Here is an 18,687-nt window from a genome sequence, read left to right on the forward strand (position 1 = left end):
AAAATGGCAGCCCCTATCTCATAAAAACTCAGAGTGGATTAAATTATTTTATACCTCATGTATGTGAATGTGCTTTTGGTTCACTTTAAAGATTTGCCTAACTTATATTATCGCTTTCTATGTGGTACAGACATCCAAGAAATCTGTGCTTCATTTGTGGTGAGTCAAAGTTCCTCTATTTTACAAACCTGTTACCCGAGCACCAATTAGCAGGTGGATCACATCTATGCAGTGTATGCAAGCAGCTGCCAACCAAGCCAGCTAGTTAGCTGATCACTTAGCAATCCACCTTCTCATCCAAACATGGTAACTTATGGCTTTAGAAAATACACAAAACATGAAAAAGCTTGCACTGAAGCTTCAAAACCAATATTGATCTTGTTTCTCGCATGAAGACCTCAGGAAGATAGGAATCATCAGCAGGAGGCAGAGGTGTGGACTCGAGTCACATGACTTGGACTCGAGTCAGACTCGAGTCATTAATTTTATGACTTTAGACTTGACTTGAAAAAATGTTGCAAGACTTGTGACTTGACTTGGACTTTTACACCAATGACTTGGGACTTGAATTGGACTTGAACCGGTTTACTTGAAAAGACTTGATATTTTACCCCAAATATAAAATTTAACATGCATATTATATAGAGATTGAAAATGTGACGTCATTCACGGGTAGAACCGCAAAGGATTCTGGGAACTCGTGGCAAGCGGTACTAGCGCACGCAGGCTTTCAATTAAAATCAGTCACACAGCGATAAAAAGAAACACAAAAATGTCAAGAAGCCGTTGTATTATTAACTGCAATAGCCGGTCGCATGACAGCCACGGGAAGCCGACGGGTAAAGAGATCGGTTGTTATCGGATTACGTCGTTGAAGAGAAATTGTTCGAGCCATGTTTCCGAAGTAACAAAGACGCAACGGGTGGCCTGGATTGCAGCCATTCAAAGATCAAATATAACGTCCCAGAACACTCCAGCTCACAGGTTAGTCTGCTCCAAGCATTTACACGAAGGTCAGTGTTTTTTAGTAGTTAATACGTCATTTTCATAACATAATTAGTGATATAGGGTACAAGCAAGTCTGGCGCTGAACAGAAATTGTCGCGCTATGCTCCTTTATTTATTGTGCATAAATAGTGAATTGTCCTGACACAATATTGCGTTTCGCTTCTGTTATTATGGTACATTGACAAAAACATATACTTTTATTCACAGGATAAAACAGGTTTTTTGTATCACTAATTGCCCAGTGCGATTACAGACTGCGGTAAAGTGAGCCGTCATTTGTGAGCCGCGGTCAAGCCAGCCGCCTCCTATCCGTGCGGTGATTACAGCATACAATATTGTTGTCACTGCTACATTTCTGTAACGCTACCAGAAATTATTTCCACTACTAATTAATTACCGTTGAGCTCAAAGGTCCTATTAATAAACGGTTAAGGAATGTGTATTTATGACGACAATTTGTGAGACTGGTAAACTTATGATACGTACGATGGTCTTTCGTTCTACACGGTGCATTTCAAGGTCCTGCACCCATCCGTCGGTAAACTGTACCTGGGCTTGTTGCAGTGACCTGAAGTTACTAAACTTCATGAGTGTATGCACTCACTCCAAGAACCGTATAATTATAAATATGCATATAAATATGCTAAGATGAGATAGCTGACTTCATCTAACTAGCAAATGTTGTCCAGGCTACGTTGGTGATACAGTTTTTTTTAATGTGTATGATATTTTTGTCATGCGATTTTAAAGCCGGTCCTACAACCGCATCCAAGAATAACATGCAGCTTATCTCAGAACTGTCGGTGAAAATTATTCTTGGAGCTAAGTTTAATTGAGCTGCATTTTAAAGAGGTGCAATTTCACAATTTGTGTATATTTTCTAAGTTCACTATTTTGTCATGTGTTGAGAAAAACACAGATTTTAAAATTACATGGTCTAATATTTACATTTAGCATAACTGCAACATGCTTTTTTTCGGGTTTTTTTTAAAGACTCGAAAGGACTTGAAATTCAAAGTTTCAGACTTGTGACTTGACTCGGACTTTTACACCAGTGACTTGAGACTCGACTCTGACTTGCCTGACATTACTTGAGACTTGACTTGAGACTTGAGGATAAAGACTTGAGACTTACTTGAGACTTGCAAAACAATGACTTGGTCCCACCTCTGGCAGGAGGTACTGTTTTAAAACATATATTTATAGATTTGTTATTAGCTGTTTACATAACAACTTTAAATTTCAATAAAGAAGCGCCTATGATTTTGTTGCAGCCCTCCAGCCAAAGATAAACCTGACAAAACCTTCATCAGTTTACTCCAAATAACAATCAGATTGTCGTTTGGGATTGGACTGGTGAGATATTATGTTCCCAACAATAATGTGTCCCGTATTTCTAGGAACTGCAGATGAAATATAATTAAAACATTGCAACAATCATGTGCACCCTAATACTGAAGGAGAAACAAGTGTGAGAGTAATAAGGATGTTAAAGGCTTTAAGTTGTACTAACATAACAAGTGCAAAGAAACCAACAGTAGAGTGATACGAATGTGAATCGAGCAGTTTGTACACACCCACACAGTCCTGAGAGGAGTTCTAATCAGGCAAAGAAAGTGAAAACACCTGTGTGGGTGTAACATGGATGTGGCTCTAACTTTATTTGAAACAAAACCAATTAAACCCAAATAAAAAGTTGCTCCGTTGTTCGATAAAAAGGATGTCAGGAAGTGTAAATGGCCCGTGGTGTTGTGTTGAGACTATAGGCTACTGGCTTTCCCCCTGCAAGAACTACCTGCAGGGGGAAGGCCAGTGTAATCTTAACACAAGCTTGTTTTAACCAGCCTGTGTGAGCACATACATTTTTTACTAAATGGGCAGTGTGGCTGTTGAGTGTTTACTGGTGATACTCAGACGGGGGATTCTCGGTTAAGATTAAAGTTGTCTGGTCTATACAGGCTTTCCCAGCTCCAGGTTGGGAGTGCATTAAAAATGGCTAGCAGGACTTTTTCTTCAAATATTTACTTTACATTGTAATTTACAGGATAATTTATGAGAATATAAAAGTGTCAGGCCCACATTGTGTGTACTAGATGCAGTAAATATTAGCTCAGTCACACTAGAGTGAAAATAAGATGGCAGCCTGCTTAGAAAAATTGGTGGCTGTCCTGTGATTGCTTTCAATTTTTTCACATTTGGTGAGCACTTTTGATCCCATTTTGATTGCGTGGGTCATTCCTAGTCACACAATCATGACAGATGGGTGAATTTTTGGAAATAATTGCAGTCAGATTTAAAAATACAAACAGATTGTCAACACGTTACAGTCAGTCTCCGCGAATGAGCACAAATTGTCTGCAATGCGTCTCTTTGCAGCAGGGAAGTCAATTCGGTTGCAAACCGGTTTTGTCCTGGTTATATTCCTATATAAACCAGGTTTCTGAGCTCCTATGACAATTTGCGGTTAAATTGCTGTCCTGCAGCAACTACATCAGTATTTCTGGAGGAATATAAAGTCCTGGCTAGACTCTATATACGTATGTAGATGACAACAGATGGCAACACCTTTTCACTGATTTCTTACAGCTAATATTATCACAAACAGACAATTTGATCCCAGTCAACTGGAAACTGATAGCAGACTAACTCCATCTTATTGTTCTGTTTTATTGCCATCAGACATGGCAAACCTGGTCTTGGCTTTAGAATCAACATTTCAAACATGCTCATAAACATGACAGGTCCAAAACATTAAAAGTGAATGCTGTCTAGCTGTTGGGTGGCACATTCTTACTCTTTGACGGCGCAGCCTAATATTAATTGTAGCTAATCTGGATGAAGCCTAAAGCAGTCAACGATGTTTTAATGCCCTTTGCCCAGGTTATAACCCCTTTACGTACTTGTTACGACTGTGATCGCAATCATATGTAAATTTGAGTGCGCAGGTGCTCCTCCGTGGTTGGTGCATCCAGGGTGGATGGCTCGCACCGATTGGCTGAGGACCGGGAGGCAGCGAATAAGAAGAGACCGCCAGGGACTGCCATGTCATTCATCCTCGACCCAACCCAAACGGCAGACCGTTCACCGTGTCACTATGGTACTATGTTGGTTAATGTAAGACCATGTAGGGGTGGACCGCCTTTTTGTTTGATCAGTTTTCTCCTGTTTTTGTTAGGCAGGGAGGAAAGTGATTGTCGTTTGGTTTAGTTCTTTTGAGTAGGTAAGTTGTGTTTTTTCCTGAGATAGGCTACATTTTGTTTGTTGTTTTGGCCTTGGGTTCACCCTGAAGTTATGGTATGCTCCCTTCCTTTTTTTAACTGCACTCGTTGTAAATAAATCACTGTCACGAAATATTAAGTGTGTGACGTGCTGCTTGGGGTTGGACGGGGATGGATTACCCTTTATGTTGTGGTCTGGCCGCGCCATAACAGTACTCATTTGGTGACAAACATCTTAAAGTGGATATAGTGTCAATTTAGTTGAACAAGAATGTTAGAAAACACAGTTCTTCTCATTTTACCCCCAAGAAGAGGCCACGTGCCATCCATTTTCTTGACTGGGAGCTATCCCAGCTAACACTGGGGGAAAAGCAGCATACTCTTTGGATAGCGTGCCAGCTTATCACAGGAAAAAATACACACACACAAGCAAAACTACAGCCAGTTTAGCATCACCAATTAATCTAACCTGAATGGTTGACCTGTAGCAGGGAGGTGGAAAAACCCACAGAAGCACACAGAAAGACTCCAGGTGAACCCAGAACTTTCCCCCTAACCACTTCAATCCAATTTCACCATAGGTGAAGTATAAAGTACAATTAAATCACAGCAAAGTGGCTCCCGTTGCTTGGTCATCAGTGATAAACTTTATGGTACGAACCGTATCTGCTAATATGCCAGAAAAACAGGATGCTGCAAAGTAAACGATAAACAAGGGAGAATTTTACATGTTTTAGGGGAACAGTGCGTGTGTGAAAGGCTGCCGGGAATCGAAGATGATTTGAATGGACGCATGTTTCACAACCATCCACAAGAGGCGGAGTCACCCATCCACCCAGCGTGCAGTCTTCCTGGAAGTTGCGGTAAACGGTAACGAGCATACACTCATGCAGTGTATAAAACCACTAGGTTTGGGATTTAAACCCTGTCTCCATGGCAATTGCTGCAATGATGACAAATTTTCTGTTTCAATAAACAAAATGGCAAAAAAAGAAAAAAAAATCCACAACTCTGTGCGTGTGTGTGTCAGGATTTCACTGATGCACACGTCACATGTGTTACACTGAAGGGGCACATCAACACCACAGGACATTTTACACGGTGTGCCTCACAGACAGAATGAAGCAGAATTGGTTTGTCAGAGTTTGTATTTGCAGTCTGCAGGATCAGACTTTAAGTCAGCAAAGTACTTCAGAAGACGCTGCAAATCGTGAAATGTTTATTTGCAAGGCTACCTGCACCTTGCAGCTCATTCTCCCGAGGATGAGTCATCCACAGGCTACATACAGTACATTTGAGGTGAGCTTTGGATAAGCTCCTGGAGGAGAATGTAGAGGGGCAAAGAACACTGCTGAGCCATCACAGATGTACTGATTTTCTGTCACATTGTTTCACAACAGGAGACATTACCTGGTAAAGGAAACTGTAAATCTCACCCATCCTTCCCCTCCCCTTCCCTCACGATTACCACCGCACAAGGTCCTGTCAACAGTCAGATGTGTATTGATAAAGAGAGCCAGATATTTGCTGTCACATCTTTTTTCTCTCTCTTTTCCTCGCAAAATATGCTGGCTGAATCAACTGCAGTCAGAAATGAAACGGTTCTGCAACTGCTGGGTGATCAGCGAGGATGACAAACACATAACCATATATAAATAAAATCAGATAAATCTCTGCTGCACTTATCACCATCACCATCATCCTCTCTGTGCTCCAACATGATCAATCGACAGGCTTTACAAAGTCAACAAAATCAGCAGCTCTCAAACCCCAGCACTTTGTAATGTGTCCAGCGCAATGTTCCGTTTATGAACTTGCTTAGTCCCTTAAATGTTTTAAAATAGTGCAATAGTGCCTACAATTAAACCAAGAGGACCCATTCAAATGAAAGAGAGAAGAGCACTAAATGCTCACACTGGAGTAGCCAGAGTGCAGTCTTGGATAAACAACCTAAACAAATGATCAAACTCACAATTTTCAGAGCACCTGATGAATACATTTATAAACTCTTACCTTGTCTAGAGTACTACACCAAACCACCTTTTAAACCGAAGCACGTCTCCAAATGTGCTACACTTCAACAAACAATACAGGCGAGTTTATTGTGTTGTTAAATCTCTGTTCCTTTGCTTCCCACAGTGGGATTTACTGGACACAAATGTGCACGGTGTAAACAACCATGTTCACATCCCTGTTTTACATGCCAAACCTGGGTGCATCCCAGGAATTTCCATAAACCCCATTTAAATATTTGCATTAGGCATCACGGGACGGGCCAACGAGCAAACGCAAACCTTTGGTGCTTTTCTTATGCTATGTTTTTGTCTCAAAAAAAGAAATGAAAAAAATTGAATGAATGAAAGTTTCTTTTATGCTATATATGACTAAGAGGTCACAGATTTTTCTAGTGCCCCCCCCAGGTGTCACAGCCATGTGATTCAAGGCCAACAGAGGAAAAACAAAAGCCAAAAAAAAGATTAGTGGTAAAAAAAAACCAAAAAACCAAAAACAAAACAAAAAAGGACAGACACTGGTGGTCAGCGCTCCACTCTGACATATTGCTTTAAGATATCAGGTCATCTAATTAGACAGGGGGCGAAAAGTTCACAGCTGTGACGTGCGGCCTTGTGGGAGTCAGGAACATTGCAGGAGAGATCATACGGTTTGCTTTTATACTGAGCGGTCTGCATCTCTCTCTGCTGCTCATATAATGGCAGCCAAACAAAACAGAAGGTTTCCAATCAAAAATGTATTAAGGATCATATTAAATGCAATTGTGATTTGTGTGTGTGAGATGGTGTGTGTGTGTGTGTGGGGGGGGGGGGGGGGGGGTTAGCAGGTTAAATGTGGCAAATGCTTCACAGGCAAATGTTCCATGGACAGCCAGCATCTTTGCTTTGAGCAGCCCTGTCTGTTGTCTGCTTTTAATCACTCACCTCTGACTCTGCATGAGGTTCACTGAAGGTTATTATGCCTGTAATGAGGAGCAATGAATAAAGGAGTAAAATCTAAATTCCTCTGTATGTGCTCCAGTCAGTCTGGTGATGAGACTAAGACAGGTACTGGTGATAACATGATGGCAATCAATCAAAAAAAGAAAGAAAAGAAAGAAAAGAAAGAAAAGAAAGAAAGAAAGAAAGAAAGAAAGAAAGAAGCACTCCTTCTTGAGGGCAAAATGCTATTAAAGTCCCTGCCATCTTCGTTTAACAGTAACAAAAATAGAGTTAACAACTTTGTGACGCATTTGCACAGGGGTGTCTTTTACTAACAAATGACAACACATAGCATGTAATGTCTCTCAGGGAGGCGAGATAAAACAATGGGTCCGACATGATCTGAGATTCTACCTGCAGTTGCTAAGCAACACCCACCTCCAACCTCTCAATCTGTCCCATTGGTCAGCAGGAAAAACGCACAAGGCGTCCCATTGGCTAAGAGAAAGTTAATAAACTTTAGCCAGAACCTGCCTCCCTGTGTGCGCACACACACACTCTCTCTCTCTCTCTCTCTCTCTCTCACACACACACACACAATGAAGAGATTCTTGTGAATGAGAGCATGAGAGGGTGTCAGTGCTTGCGCAGTACAGTGCTGATATATGCATTGAGCTCCTGAGCTAAAAATAAAGATCACACCGAATGCTGTGCCACTGGAAGTTGCAAGACTGAATTCAAAGTGACAAGTCTAGTTCTCTCCAGACAGAGCAATGAGGTCCCACCCTCATAATAGATCCAGCAGTTTTTTTTGTCTTTGGTTTTTAGTATAGATTTCAAACAGAAGCCTGTTCCCAGTGATTCACCACATTTCATCAGTCTAAAAATGTAACACAGGGAAGCCCAAAATATCTTCAAGGCACAACTTTAAAGTGGCGTTTAGCAGTACTTTCCAAAAAGAAAAAAAAAGAAAAAAAAGTAGCTTCTTATAAGACCATGCTCAAGTATATTATAATGTATGTCTCTTAATAAAAAAAAATAGATATATATAGATATATATCTATATATATCTATGCTGTATTTAGCTTTAAAAAACTGGTGTGGCAAACGTTGGATACTTATTTCGTTTTTACTTTAATCCTGAGTCTCTCTGTTACATATCTATTTCAGCCATTTGTTTTTTTTTTTAAATGAATTTAAGTTCATTTATCTGTTATTCTTAGCTAAACAATTTATTCATTAGTTGTAGCTGTTTAAAAGAGCTCGACACAAATAAAGAAAACACAAGCAATTTAGGAAACGATTTCACAGGTTTCACAAAACATGTGCATCATTTTAAAAAGTGAGAAAATAACCAAGTACAGAACCAAGTTGAAAATTGCCTACAGTGCCTTGGCGCTGCACAGCGCTAACGCATTGACGCCGTGCAGCCCCACACACGAGGCAATCCGCGTGAACTCGCTAACGGAAATCTGCCATGTTAATGCGGTTATGGCGTTAACGTCATTTTAACGAGATTAATGCTGATAGCACTAACATAGTGAGTCAAGAAGAAACCTATTGCATTTTCAATTACAGTGTAACTAAGGGAGAATTCAGGGTCACCTTATCTATTAGCATTATCAAAAAAGTAGTTTTAAGTCTTATCCTAAAAGTAGAGAGGGTGTCTGTGCTGAATTCAAACTGGGAGCTGGTTTCACAAGAGAGGCCTACAATGAATTAGTGCATGACAGTAAACTGATAAGTAGTTTTCTTTTCAATGCAGTCCACCACGATTCCTTTATTGACCACTATCACTCTAACATACCTTCTGTATAAGAAAAAGACTTTTTTTTTTATGTATGAGGCAACACCAAAGTGATTTGTATCTCCACCTGGGGATCTTTTGCTCAGTATAAAGGAAATCAGCAGCTATATTGACATAAGCAGAAAACTTGATGGCCCAAATATGAAAGAAAAAAGTAGTCATATATCAACATTTACAGACAGCTTTGCTTTACATGCCTATTTGCAGCTGTTAGATTTATTTATTTATAAATGCTCCAGAGAGACCTCTTTGGTAAGGAAACTTAATTCTCTGATCCTGTGATTTAACCCTAACAGGACAAAGGTCCCTTGTTCAAATCCATGCTAGGGCCGTTCTGTGCTCTCTGTGCATATGGTTGAATGCCTTATCTTGCTGCGAGTGGTGCTTAAACCCCATATGAGAGCCACTTTGACATATTTGCCTTACTTGTATGAAGCCTGAATTAAGTTGCCTACATTGGTGTTGGAGTGCAGCCTAACTTTGTGCATTGTTCCTCCTTACAGCCAATACTTCCAAACAGTAACAATGTGACAATTGTGTTACGCTTTGAAGGACAATTGTAAATGGTCTGGCAGTCTCCACCTTTTCCATGTGTTCTTTTTAAACATATTTTTGGCAATTGAACAAAAAACAAAACAAAAAAAACCAAACAGAGCAAAAAACACCCAAACACAACACCAAAGTACTTTCATCTGTAAAGATAGCATCGCTGGAATCACGATCTCTTTCCTAAAAGCATATGAATGTTATAGGAAGACAATAAGAGTTATGTGTGACTCACTCCTAGCTCAGTTCAATTTTGCCTGCCATTGTATTTTTCACCTTCTCTGAGGCCGTCTGATGTCACTTACTTAGTGTTGGAACATCTTGTAACTGAAACGTCATTGAGAACCACATTCACGCGCAGCATCAATGGCACAAAAAGCAGATATTACTTTCTTTTTTACTTTTTTTTGATGAAAAGGATCTTTTTATTGAAAAACCACAGATTCTCCTACAAGCACTTTTATTATGAAATATCTATAAACCCATGTTATTACCTGTACAGGATAAAAATAAGAAACACAAACAGCTCAGAGTCGAGCAGTTTCGATGTTATTAGCTGCCCTGGTTAATGTGGTCACCTAAAAGCTGATCACCATTTGAAAATAGATCAAAGTACATAATGTACAAAAATATCTGCAGGACACACAGTGATTTATCCATTTTTTTTCTTTTTGCTGTTAGTGTGAACATAACTTTAATAATACAGGTTAAAATACAAAGAAAGGCTCCAAACTAATACAAATCAAGAATAATCTGAATGTTCTACAACTGCCCATACAATGCTTATGTACAAGTGAAAGTTCACTTCAGTGCAAGGCTGAAAGGAAATAAAACGCGACTCAGTAGAACTTTTATCCAATTACATTTAGCATTTCTGCATGATTGAGCACTTTCTTCTAAGCTTTGGAGAAAAAAAAGATCTTCTAAAAACACCAATGAGGATGGAAAAGGTTCAGGGTCGAAAGTGTTTTTAAAGGCGATATGACTTGAGCTCAGTGCTGCCTCACATGCGTTTAGCCACTCGTTTCAGCTGCTGAGATGTTTTATAGAAAATGGACTTGGGTTTCTGCGGTTCAATGAGGTTAAGATATCCTTCAGAAGCGCTCCTCACAACTCTCCGAGGCTTGTTCTCTGAACCTGAGGAAGAAACACCAAACAGAGGATATGGTCAAGAATAAATAAAACTGTACTCCTCTATTCCCGATGGATCTCAGTAGCATTCGGTTACTGATCGCTAAATTCATATGTAATGTGATGAAATCAAAGCATCCTTCTGGTTCACATGTAGAGCAGAATTAATTCTGGAGTTATGAGAGAGATGCACAAGTCAATAAATGCGTTTGGTCTTTCAAAGCAATATCTGGTGTCAATATACACTGTGACCGTTTGCTGGGTCAGGCATTCAATGTTCTGGCTTTACAGTGTGTGTTTGTGGATGTCCTGTTTTGACACTTACCAACAAAACGATGCACTCTGAGTGGCCTCTGGGCCACCAAGGAGTCTTTCTTTACGCGCTTTGCTGCATGTGTTAACTCTTCTCTGAAGCTGCTACAGCACAAAAAAAACAAAAATACAAAAGAAAAACAGAAAACGTAATCAGGGCCAGAAACTCAGCACTGTCCTGTCAGAAATGTCTGTTGTCACTTTTGTGGCCATTTTAAACAGCTTTAAGAGCTTAATTGGCCAAAAACACAGAGAGGTATATTACCAGTTAAACTTTCGCTTCCCTTGTGCAGCAGACGTCATACTCATGTAGGTCGGGTTGGTGCGTCTCGCTTCTTGGAGCGGTGCGATCTGTTGTCTGTAGAGCAAAGGTTCATGTTACATGACAAGTCTGCTGTTTGGCACATTTCCCTTCAAATCCACCTCACCTATCTTAATTTTTGTTGTGTATTTCTCAGCTTGATATCTGGTGTGCATGCAATCAGAATTTGGATATACCAACTTTGCTGTCAAAAAGTTGGCTTATGCAAAATGAGCATCCTACCTCATTTTCAACAGTAAATCAATGATTTTTGGTTGGGTGTGGCTCTTTTTTTTTTTTTTAAACAGGACTCTGTAATCTTGTGGCAAACTGATCTTTCTTTTTCTTTACGACATCACTTCAGTTCATTGAGGTTTGCAGATTTTCATTTATGCACAGCTCTCTTAAGGTCTTTCTGCATCATTTCAGGTTGAGGTCTGGACTTTGACTGGGCCGTTGCGACACCGTGATTTTTCCTTTTCAGTCATTCTGCTGGAGATTTGCTGTTGTGCTTGGGATCATTGTCCTGTTGCTTAACCCAGTTTAGGCCAAGCTTTAGCTGACAGATAGATGTCCTTACATTTGACTCAAGAATACTTCGAAGTTCATGGTTGACTCAGTGACTGCAAGGTGAACAGGTCGTGTGGCTTTAAAACAAACCCAAATCATCGCCCCTCCGTGCTTGCCAGCTGGTACGAGGTGTCTGTGCCAATATGCTGTGTTTGTTTTTCACCAAATATAGCTTTCTGCATAATGGTCAAAGTTCGCCACTTTGGTCTCAGCTGTTCTAAGGACATTGTTCCACAAGCCTTGTGGTTTGTTCTGGTCAAACAAGTAATATTTGTTCAGTCTTTTTCTAATTGTACTGTTATGATCTTTAACATCTAACATGCTAACTGAGGCCTGTGGAGTCTGACATGTAGCAATTTTACTAAAGACTGCACAGTCTGACGTTGGGGTGAATTTACGACGAGGTCTGCAGCGGGGAAGATTGTGATGTTGTGTTAATGCATACCAGAATGCGCTGCTTTTATTAAGGTGTTCATATATGGCAAATTAATTGTGGATGTTGCATTAACCATACGTAAAGCTCTGGTCTTTTTTCCTCCATCTAGCAGCAGCTGGAGGGCAAGTGCTCTCTTAAAGGCTGGATTAGCAATGATGGTAAATGGCCTGCATTTGTATAGCGCTTTTCTAGTCCATAGCGCTTTACACTACATTCAGTCATTCACCCATTCACACACACATTCACACACTGGCGATAGCAAGCTACATTGTAGCCACAGCTGCCCTGGGGCGCACTGACAGAGGCGAGGCTGCCGGACACAGGCGCCACCAGGCCCTCTGACCACCACCAGTAGGCAAACACGGGGTTAGTATCTTGCCCAAGGATATTTGGCATGCAGCCAGGATGCAGCCTGGGATCGAACCACCGACCTTCTGATTAGTGGCTGACCTGCTCTGCCACCTGAGTTACAGCTACCCACAATATGATATTTATTATTTGAGGAAAAAACAGCTTGTCATGATGCAGTGTATTTGTGCTGTAGTGAAGATGTTTTGAAACCAGGCAGATTGTTTGTGGAGCCATTTCATTGTTTGAGGTGATGCGTTTTGCTTTTGAGGTTGGTCAGGAACAAATTTATCCAACAAGTAAGAACGATTCTCATTTTGTTTGGCACTTCCAGCCGAAGACACAAGGTCACTGCTCAGCTCAGTTGACTTAAGCCTCTTTGCCCAATGTTCCACTCTGAAGACTTGGTGCTGGTGAGAATAACTCTACTCTCTATCTTGTTTTGATTAAAGTCTGAAGGATTTACCAGTTGTGGGTGGTTTAGTTACCGTGTGCTTTGAAACATTTAGGGGATGATTTTAAAGATCTTGTGGAAAGAATTAAAAGGCTGCATTAGTACTTGTAAACCAGCTTTTAAAAATGTAATTTGTTTAACTAATTCTGTTAAGAGTCTGACTCATACAGTTTAACCCACTGTGCTTCTGCTTCTGTTTTTGTAACATTACCAGCTTGTGTTGAGAAAACCTGTTTGGTGGATGAATAAAGGGGTTATAGATCAAGTATTTTTTCAGCTCTCACTCAAGACTAGCAAGAGAAATCGTGTGCAAACTGTGCAAAAACCTAATGTGGAAATGTGCCTGAATGTTGCACCAGGGAGTTGCCGTAGCACGAATGCTGAAGTTGTTTTGCTGTCTTATACAATAAAAAATTAAGCTCTACTGTAAGATACACTCACTGAAAGCATAGATAACAGCTGAAACAAACATTTGCCGTTAAAATTAATTTTTTTTGTTTTTTTATTTTACCGTTTGGTGGTCATCTGATTCCCCTCCATGGCTTTGTTAGGTTGACCCGAGACGTCTGTGGACGTTGATGCTTGACACGGACTACTGCTGCTTATTATGATGGTTGCGTTACTTGCAGCTTGGTCTTCATTGTCTATAACTTCAAAGGTCATGTTTGGATCCATGGCACTGGAGGAGCCTGGCAGCTGGGCCTGGGTGTTTTTTTGACACGGTTCTGGCGTGCACTGGAGAGGAAACATGTCCTCCTCAAATTCTTGGCTAGCAGCAACTGTGCGGGGGCTTTGCGGTGGAAGTAACGCAGATAAATTTCTCCTGATGGGCATTCTGGGAAGTGATTCCTGTGCCACATCTGTTTGATTTCCTTTGCCTGGAAAACCAAACAGCAGCAGTAAAATCAGTCCAAATCAGAAGACACAATAATAAACAACATTATTCCCACCAACAGGAAAGATAATGGCTGCTCTTATTTTTATCAGGGGCCTAACATTTTCTTAAAACAAATCTAATTATTTATATATTTGTTTTTTCTGTTTTACTGATACCTTTTTTGATATCTTTAAAAGCGCCCAGACTCAGTAAAGAAAACAAAAAGGCGTGTTGCATCAATCTATCAACTCAGCAAATATCTGATCAGATTCTGATGAAAACTGCGGGTTGGTTGCTTATGCATGGCACTGTCAGTGCTAATCAAAACACACCCACACAGCCCTTTGAAAGCAGATTGATTTTTTTTTCCCTTAAACTGTTGGAACTCTTAATGAATATAATTAAAATAAACTTTAACTTTGTTGCTTATTTGGTCAAATTTTGTACAAAGCATTTCTCAAAATTGTTGAGACCAACACATTTCAATGACTGTTAAGACCAACCCATTTCATATACGGATTCTTATCAAAAAAACTAATATTTGAACAGTCACAGATGGTCAAACCTGGACTGAGAAAGTGGAAAAAATTAAAGTGGAATGCCCCTGTATACTGCTTCCTGTTTCCTGAATTCATTTCCTATGCACACACTGTGTATCCAGAGTTTATTGCTCCAGATGCCGTATGTGTTTTCAGCCGGTCACATGATGGAAGAGGATGTATGTCAGCAATGTCCCCATTTTATTCCGTGACTACAATGTTTGCTAACAGTATTAAAACCACCTCTGCAATAGGTTATTTATATTTTAGAACTGAACATTTTGCAGCGTCATTCGACCATTTTCCACACGTGGAAGCGCACGGAAAGGTTATTCCCCCCGTATGGACTTGATCGACACTTAGCAACTGAGTGTACCTTTGACGATTACTGTGTTTGTTGACTATTTTGTCAATAGACCTTTGTATCACTTCTTAGACAATAATTCAAGCCTGTGGCCTGCCCCACATTTGGTCCTTGAGAAATGATTGGCAACAACTAATAAGCTGACATTATTTCGACCTTTCTTATCAACGTGTTCCTCACAACTGCGGGCCTTGGAAGTGAAAGCAAATTAAACCACTTTAACGGTAAACACATTTCTTCCCAAATGATGCAGTCCCCAATACTCTATCAGTTATACGCGCTTAAGAGTAAGCCCTGAGCTAAAGAGTGCAATTTAAATAATGTCACAGAGAAATTAGACCGTTCCCTTAAGTTACACTAAAAATGTGATCACTGGTGTTGGAGCCATTATGCACAGTTCCCAACCTGTAAACATTAACTCTACAAAGTCAAAACTGAGGCGTGCATTGTTATTAAAAACGTGGAGCTTAAACACATAACAGTAGCTACAACTGCTGGTGTTGTTCTGCTTTGTTTTTAACAAATTGATTTAAAGTTACATTCTGAGAAAACGTGTAGTATTTTGTGAGAGAACCTGACCAATGCTCTAAGAGGAGTACCGATTCTTGTCAGAAAGTATGACAATGACCTCAACTGAAACACAATTTGGGTGAACAGTTGAAGCGGCCTGTATGATGCTTAGTTAATACGAAGGGTTAAATGTGTCAGATTCTGGTCAATTGGGTTTAGAGACCAGATGTCAACCAGAAATTAGCCCTCCCAGGATGGATGATGGTGTTCGCTGGAAGAGTGACTCCGAAAACCTTAGTCAATACGGGCCTAGAGACTGTTTGGGGAGAAAAAAGTGCATTCCCTGACCAGTTAGTGAGTTGTTGCAGGGGGTTACTTGCTGTTATAATAACTATTATTGTGTAGTATTTCATTCACTGTGAAAATCAACCTTGAAATGAATGCTGATGTGAATTCGACTAAATATTAACATATGTCCACCTTTTTATCCAAATATGGTCACCCCCCCCCCCCCCCCCTGTTGTATATTATTTTATATCAAGTATGTTTATACAGATGATATTTTCTGAAGCACGTTTTTGTCACATTGATGTATATCCATGTCGCAGTGGTGCATTTAAACACAGCAGCAAGAACAAAAACTTTTACAGGCTCCATCGCAGAATGAGGTTAAATCAAGGTGTCTGCATCCCATTAGCAGTAGTTACACTCATGGCATTTCCTGTAGCAGTGTGGTAGGGGTGAGGGAGGAGGCTAAAAGGGAAAGAAGCCAGCACATAAAGGAAACGAGAACACTAAATGCAAAGGTGAATGACTGATTTATACATTCCCCTAAATATCAAATGCAATATTTAGCAAATGTGAGTCAGACTTCAGACACCACACAGAGTGAGGAAACAGTGATAAATAGACCTTTCCTGTGGCTGAAGTTGTCCCCAGCAATAAATGGCAGCAGAGTTCCTTCAATCACATATTTTTGGCTTGTAGGGGATTAATACATGCATGAGTTGCTATTTCTGGTGGAGGCTGCACTGAATTAGGGTCGCCTGGTTGCTGCTGCCTGTTTTTTATAGTGCGCCTTTTCTGGTTGGTGGAGCAGGGGAGTTTACGTCTGTTGACGTTTTTTCCTGCCCTGCTGTGGATCTGCATTTTCATGAATGAAGCTCAAGAGGGATTGGGAGGGTTAGATGCTAGACAGACACAGAAAAACATTTGAGGGTAGGAGGGAAAGAAAGGTAGAATGGAGGGAGGGGGCACACTGAAAGATGTTTGAAGAAAAAAGGATCTAACGGGTGGGGTAAAGAGTAGAGGGGAGAATTTAGAAACAAGATCGAACAGAAAGATATAAAAAGAACAGCCTGTGGGAGGCAGTGGGAGATAGCTGAATGAAAAATCACAGAACTATTAATAAATGCATCTGTGGTCTTATAATTATTAACAGTAAAAGGCTGAAAGTCTCTTTTACTGTGATCACGTTTGTGTAAATTGCTGCTATAAAGCACTCCACAAAGAGTTAACGCTCCTTTGAAACCACAACCCTCTCTAAAACCGATGAAATTTGATTGGCTTTGCGAGCTGCAGGGTGGAGCTATTTTTCTTAACATGCTGCAGTGACTTCCATTAAGAGCCGAGGAAGCAGTGAGGGACTGACAAACAGCACCATGAGAAGATCAGAGCACTTTGTCTGAATGCTAAAAATAAGCCACCTTAACTTAAAAACCTGTGCCATTTCATCTCTGTATCATTATGTCTGTAAACTGGAAAAATGCTTTTTGCGCAGCACTCGTGTGTATATAACACGAGTGCTGCGTGCATATATGACATGCATGTACGACTATTGCCTCTGGACTGAATCCAAGATGGGCAGAGTTGTTTTTGAAGGATGCAAGTGTGCGTCAGTAAGTGCAAGTGAACTGAGATGAAATTGCAAACTGTACATGATACAAATGAAAGAAAAATAGTGATGCAGTTACTAAGCACCCAAATTACACCACTCATATGATGTGTCATGTGAGTGGTGCCAATCAAGCTGTTGGTTAGTCTCAAAAAGGCTTGCATGCACACCTCTACTTGTCAGTCAGAACATTAAATCCACTGGCAGGTGACGTGGAGCCCAATGATCATCTCTTCGCAAAGCAATGTCCTGCTGAGAAACCTGGGTTTTGGGGTTGATGCTGCTTTTAGTGGATGGATGTAAGCCATAACATTACTTGGATACTACTAAAATTCTTCAGAAAGACACAAACACAGCAGTGACGTCCACTTTACTAACTTGCAGTACTCGAGGTTAAGTCTAAAAACTTCCTGTATCTGTTACTATGATTGTGTTCTTGTTCACATTTTCTGCCTCAGAGGTTACTACTTAGTGGACCAAACCAAACACTGCCGCAGGCCCAGCTCAATCCCCTCCCTTTGCAGCGACGCTCCCAGATGACCGCTGCGTACTGGAAAATAATACAGCCTGCCACATCAGGAAAAGCCGAAGACATGCAACACAGTGTCCAAGTATTCTCTGGGACTCCCGAAACCCTGATCCCATCGGCCGTTTGTGTAATGCACCAGAACAAGCCACGCCCCAAAGGATCTGGCGAGTATGCACTGACGGATTAGTGACTTTAGTGGTTCGAGATACTTTAATGTACCTAAAATTCCTGTTTTTTGTTCATTGCTATGTGCATCGTTATATACTCAATTAAGAAAGATAACTGTATCCATTGGAGTTTTTCCATTAGATGTACCCACAGTTTTCTGGTTGTGTCTAACAAAGCATTAAAAGGCAAAGGTTGTCCATTTAAGTCAAACAAATGCAGCATGTGTGCAGACAGGAAAAGGTGCTGCTATGTGGAACTAATAAGAGCAAATGGAAAAAAGAACAATAAAACCTTGTTTGACCAGCAAAGTATAAAGACTAGTCATGGTCAGACAGACCAAGCAGAGAGTGGAGCCTTTTATATCAGAAAAACAAGTCGGTGCACTATCAGAGCTCGCTTATTACAATATATTGCAGGGAAATTTAATAGAGGTGGTGACAAACTCCCTGATGCCTCCATATTTCATTTCCATTCAAGAAACTCTGGTCATCTGGCAGAAGTATTTTCTTCAGACGTAACATTTCCCACAATAAGTTTCAATGAAATGTAGACCACCTGCAGTAAATATCATTACAGGCAATTTGAACAGCCATATTTCACAAAGATTTTTGTGTGACTTTCCCCTAAAGGCTCTGCATGTACAGAGTTCCCTCTAGAAAACAGCTTGCGAGCATTCAGCTCATTTCATTATTCAACTTTTGGCCGGGACAGAGGGTCAGCGGCGCAACTATAAATCACATTA

The 18,687-nt window shown here is 40.5% G+C and overlaps 2 protein-coding genes across 3 annotated transcripts in view; both read right to left on the reverse strand.

Annotated features, from left to right (window-relative positions):
* The window catches only part of bdnf (brain-derived neurotrophic factor), a 33,075-nt gene extending 24,867 nt beyond the window's left edge, over positions 1-8,208 (reverse strand). The window contains exon 1 of the mRNA XM_080302799.1: positions 6,240-8,208. The gene's annotated coding sequence lies outside the window, so the exon portion shown is untranslated. The remainder of the gene's footprint in view (positions 1-6,239) is intronic.
* A 1,693-nt stretch (positions 8,209-9,901) lies between these two features.
* The window catches only part of kif18a (kinesin family member 18A), a 49,713-nt gene continuing 40,927 nt past the window's right edge, over positions 9,902-18,687 (reverse strand). Inside the window, exons 15-18 of one of the 2 annotated variants that reach the window (XM_080302786.1) lie at positions 13,576-13,942; positions 11,221-11,313; positions 10,969-11,057; positions 9,902-10,649 (exon numbers count right to left, since the gene is read on the reverse strand). In XM_080302786.1, coding sequence (XP_080158912.1) covers positions 10,516-10,649; positions 10,969-11,057; positions 11,221-11,313; positions 13,576-13,942 — 683 coding nt within the window. In that variant the 3' untranslated portion in view covers positions 9,902-10,515. Of the gene's footprint in view, positions 10,650-10,968; positions 11,061-11,220; positions 11,314-13,575; positions 13,943-18,687 lie in introns of both variants that reach the window. The other variant, XM_026166449.2, reaches the window with a different exon arrangement.

The sequence above is a fragment of the Astatotilapia calliptera genome, chromosome 1 (assembly GCF_964374335.1).
Source record: "Astatotilapia calliptera chromosome 1, fAstCal68.1, whole genome shotgun sequence".
Taxonomy (NCBI): domain Eukaryota; kingdom Metazoa; phylum Chordata; class Actinopteri; order Cichliformes; family Cichlidae; genus Astatotilapia; species Astatotilapia calliptera.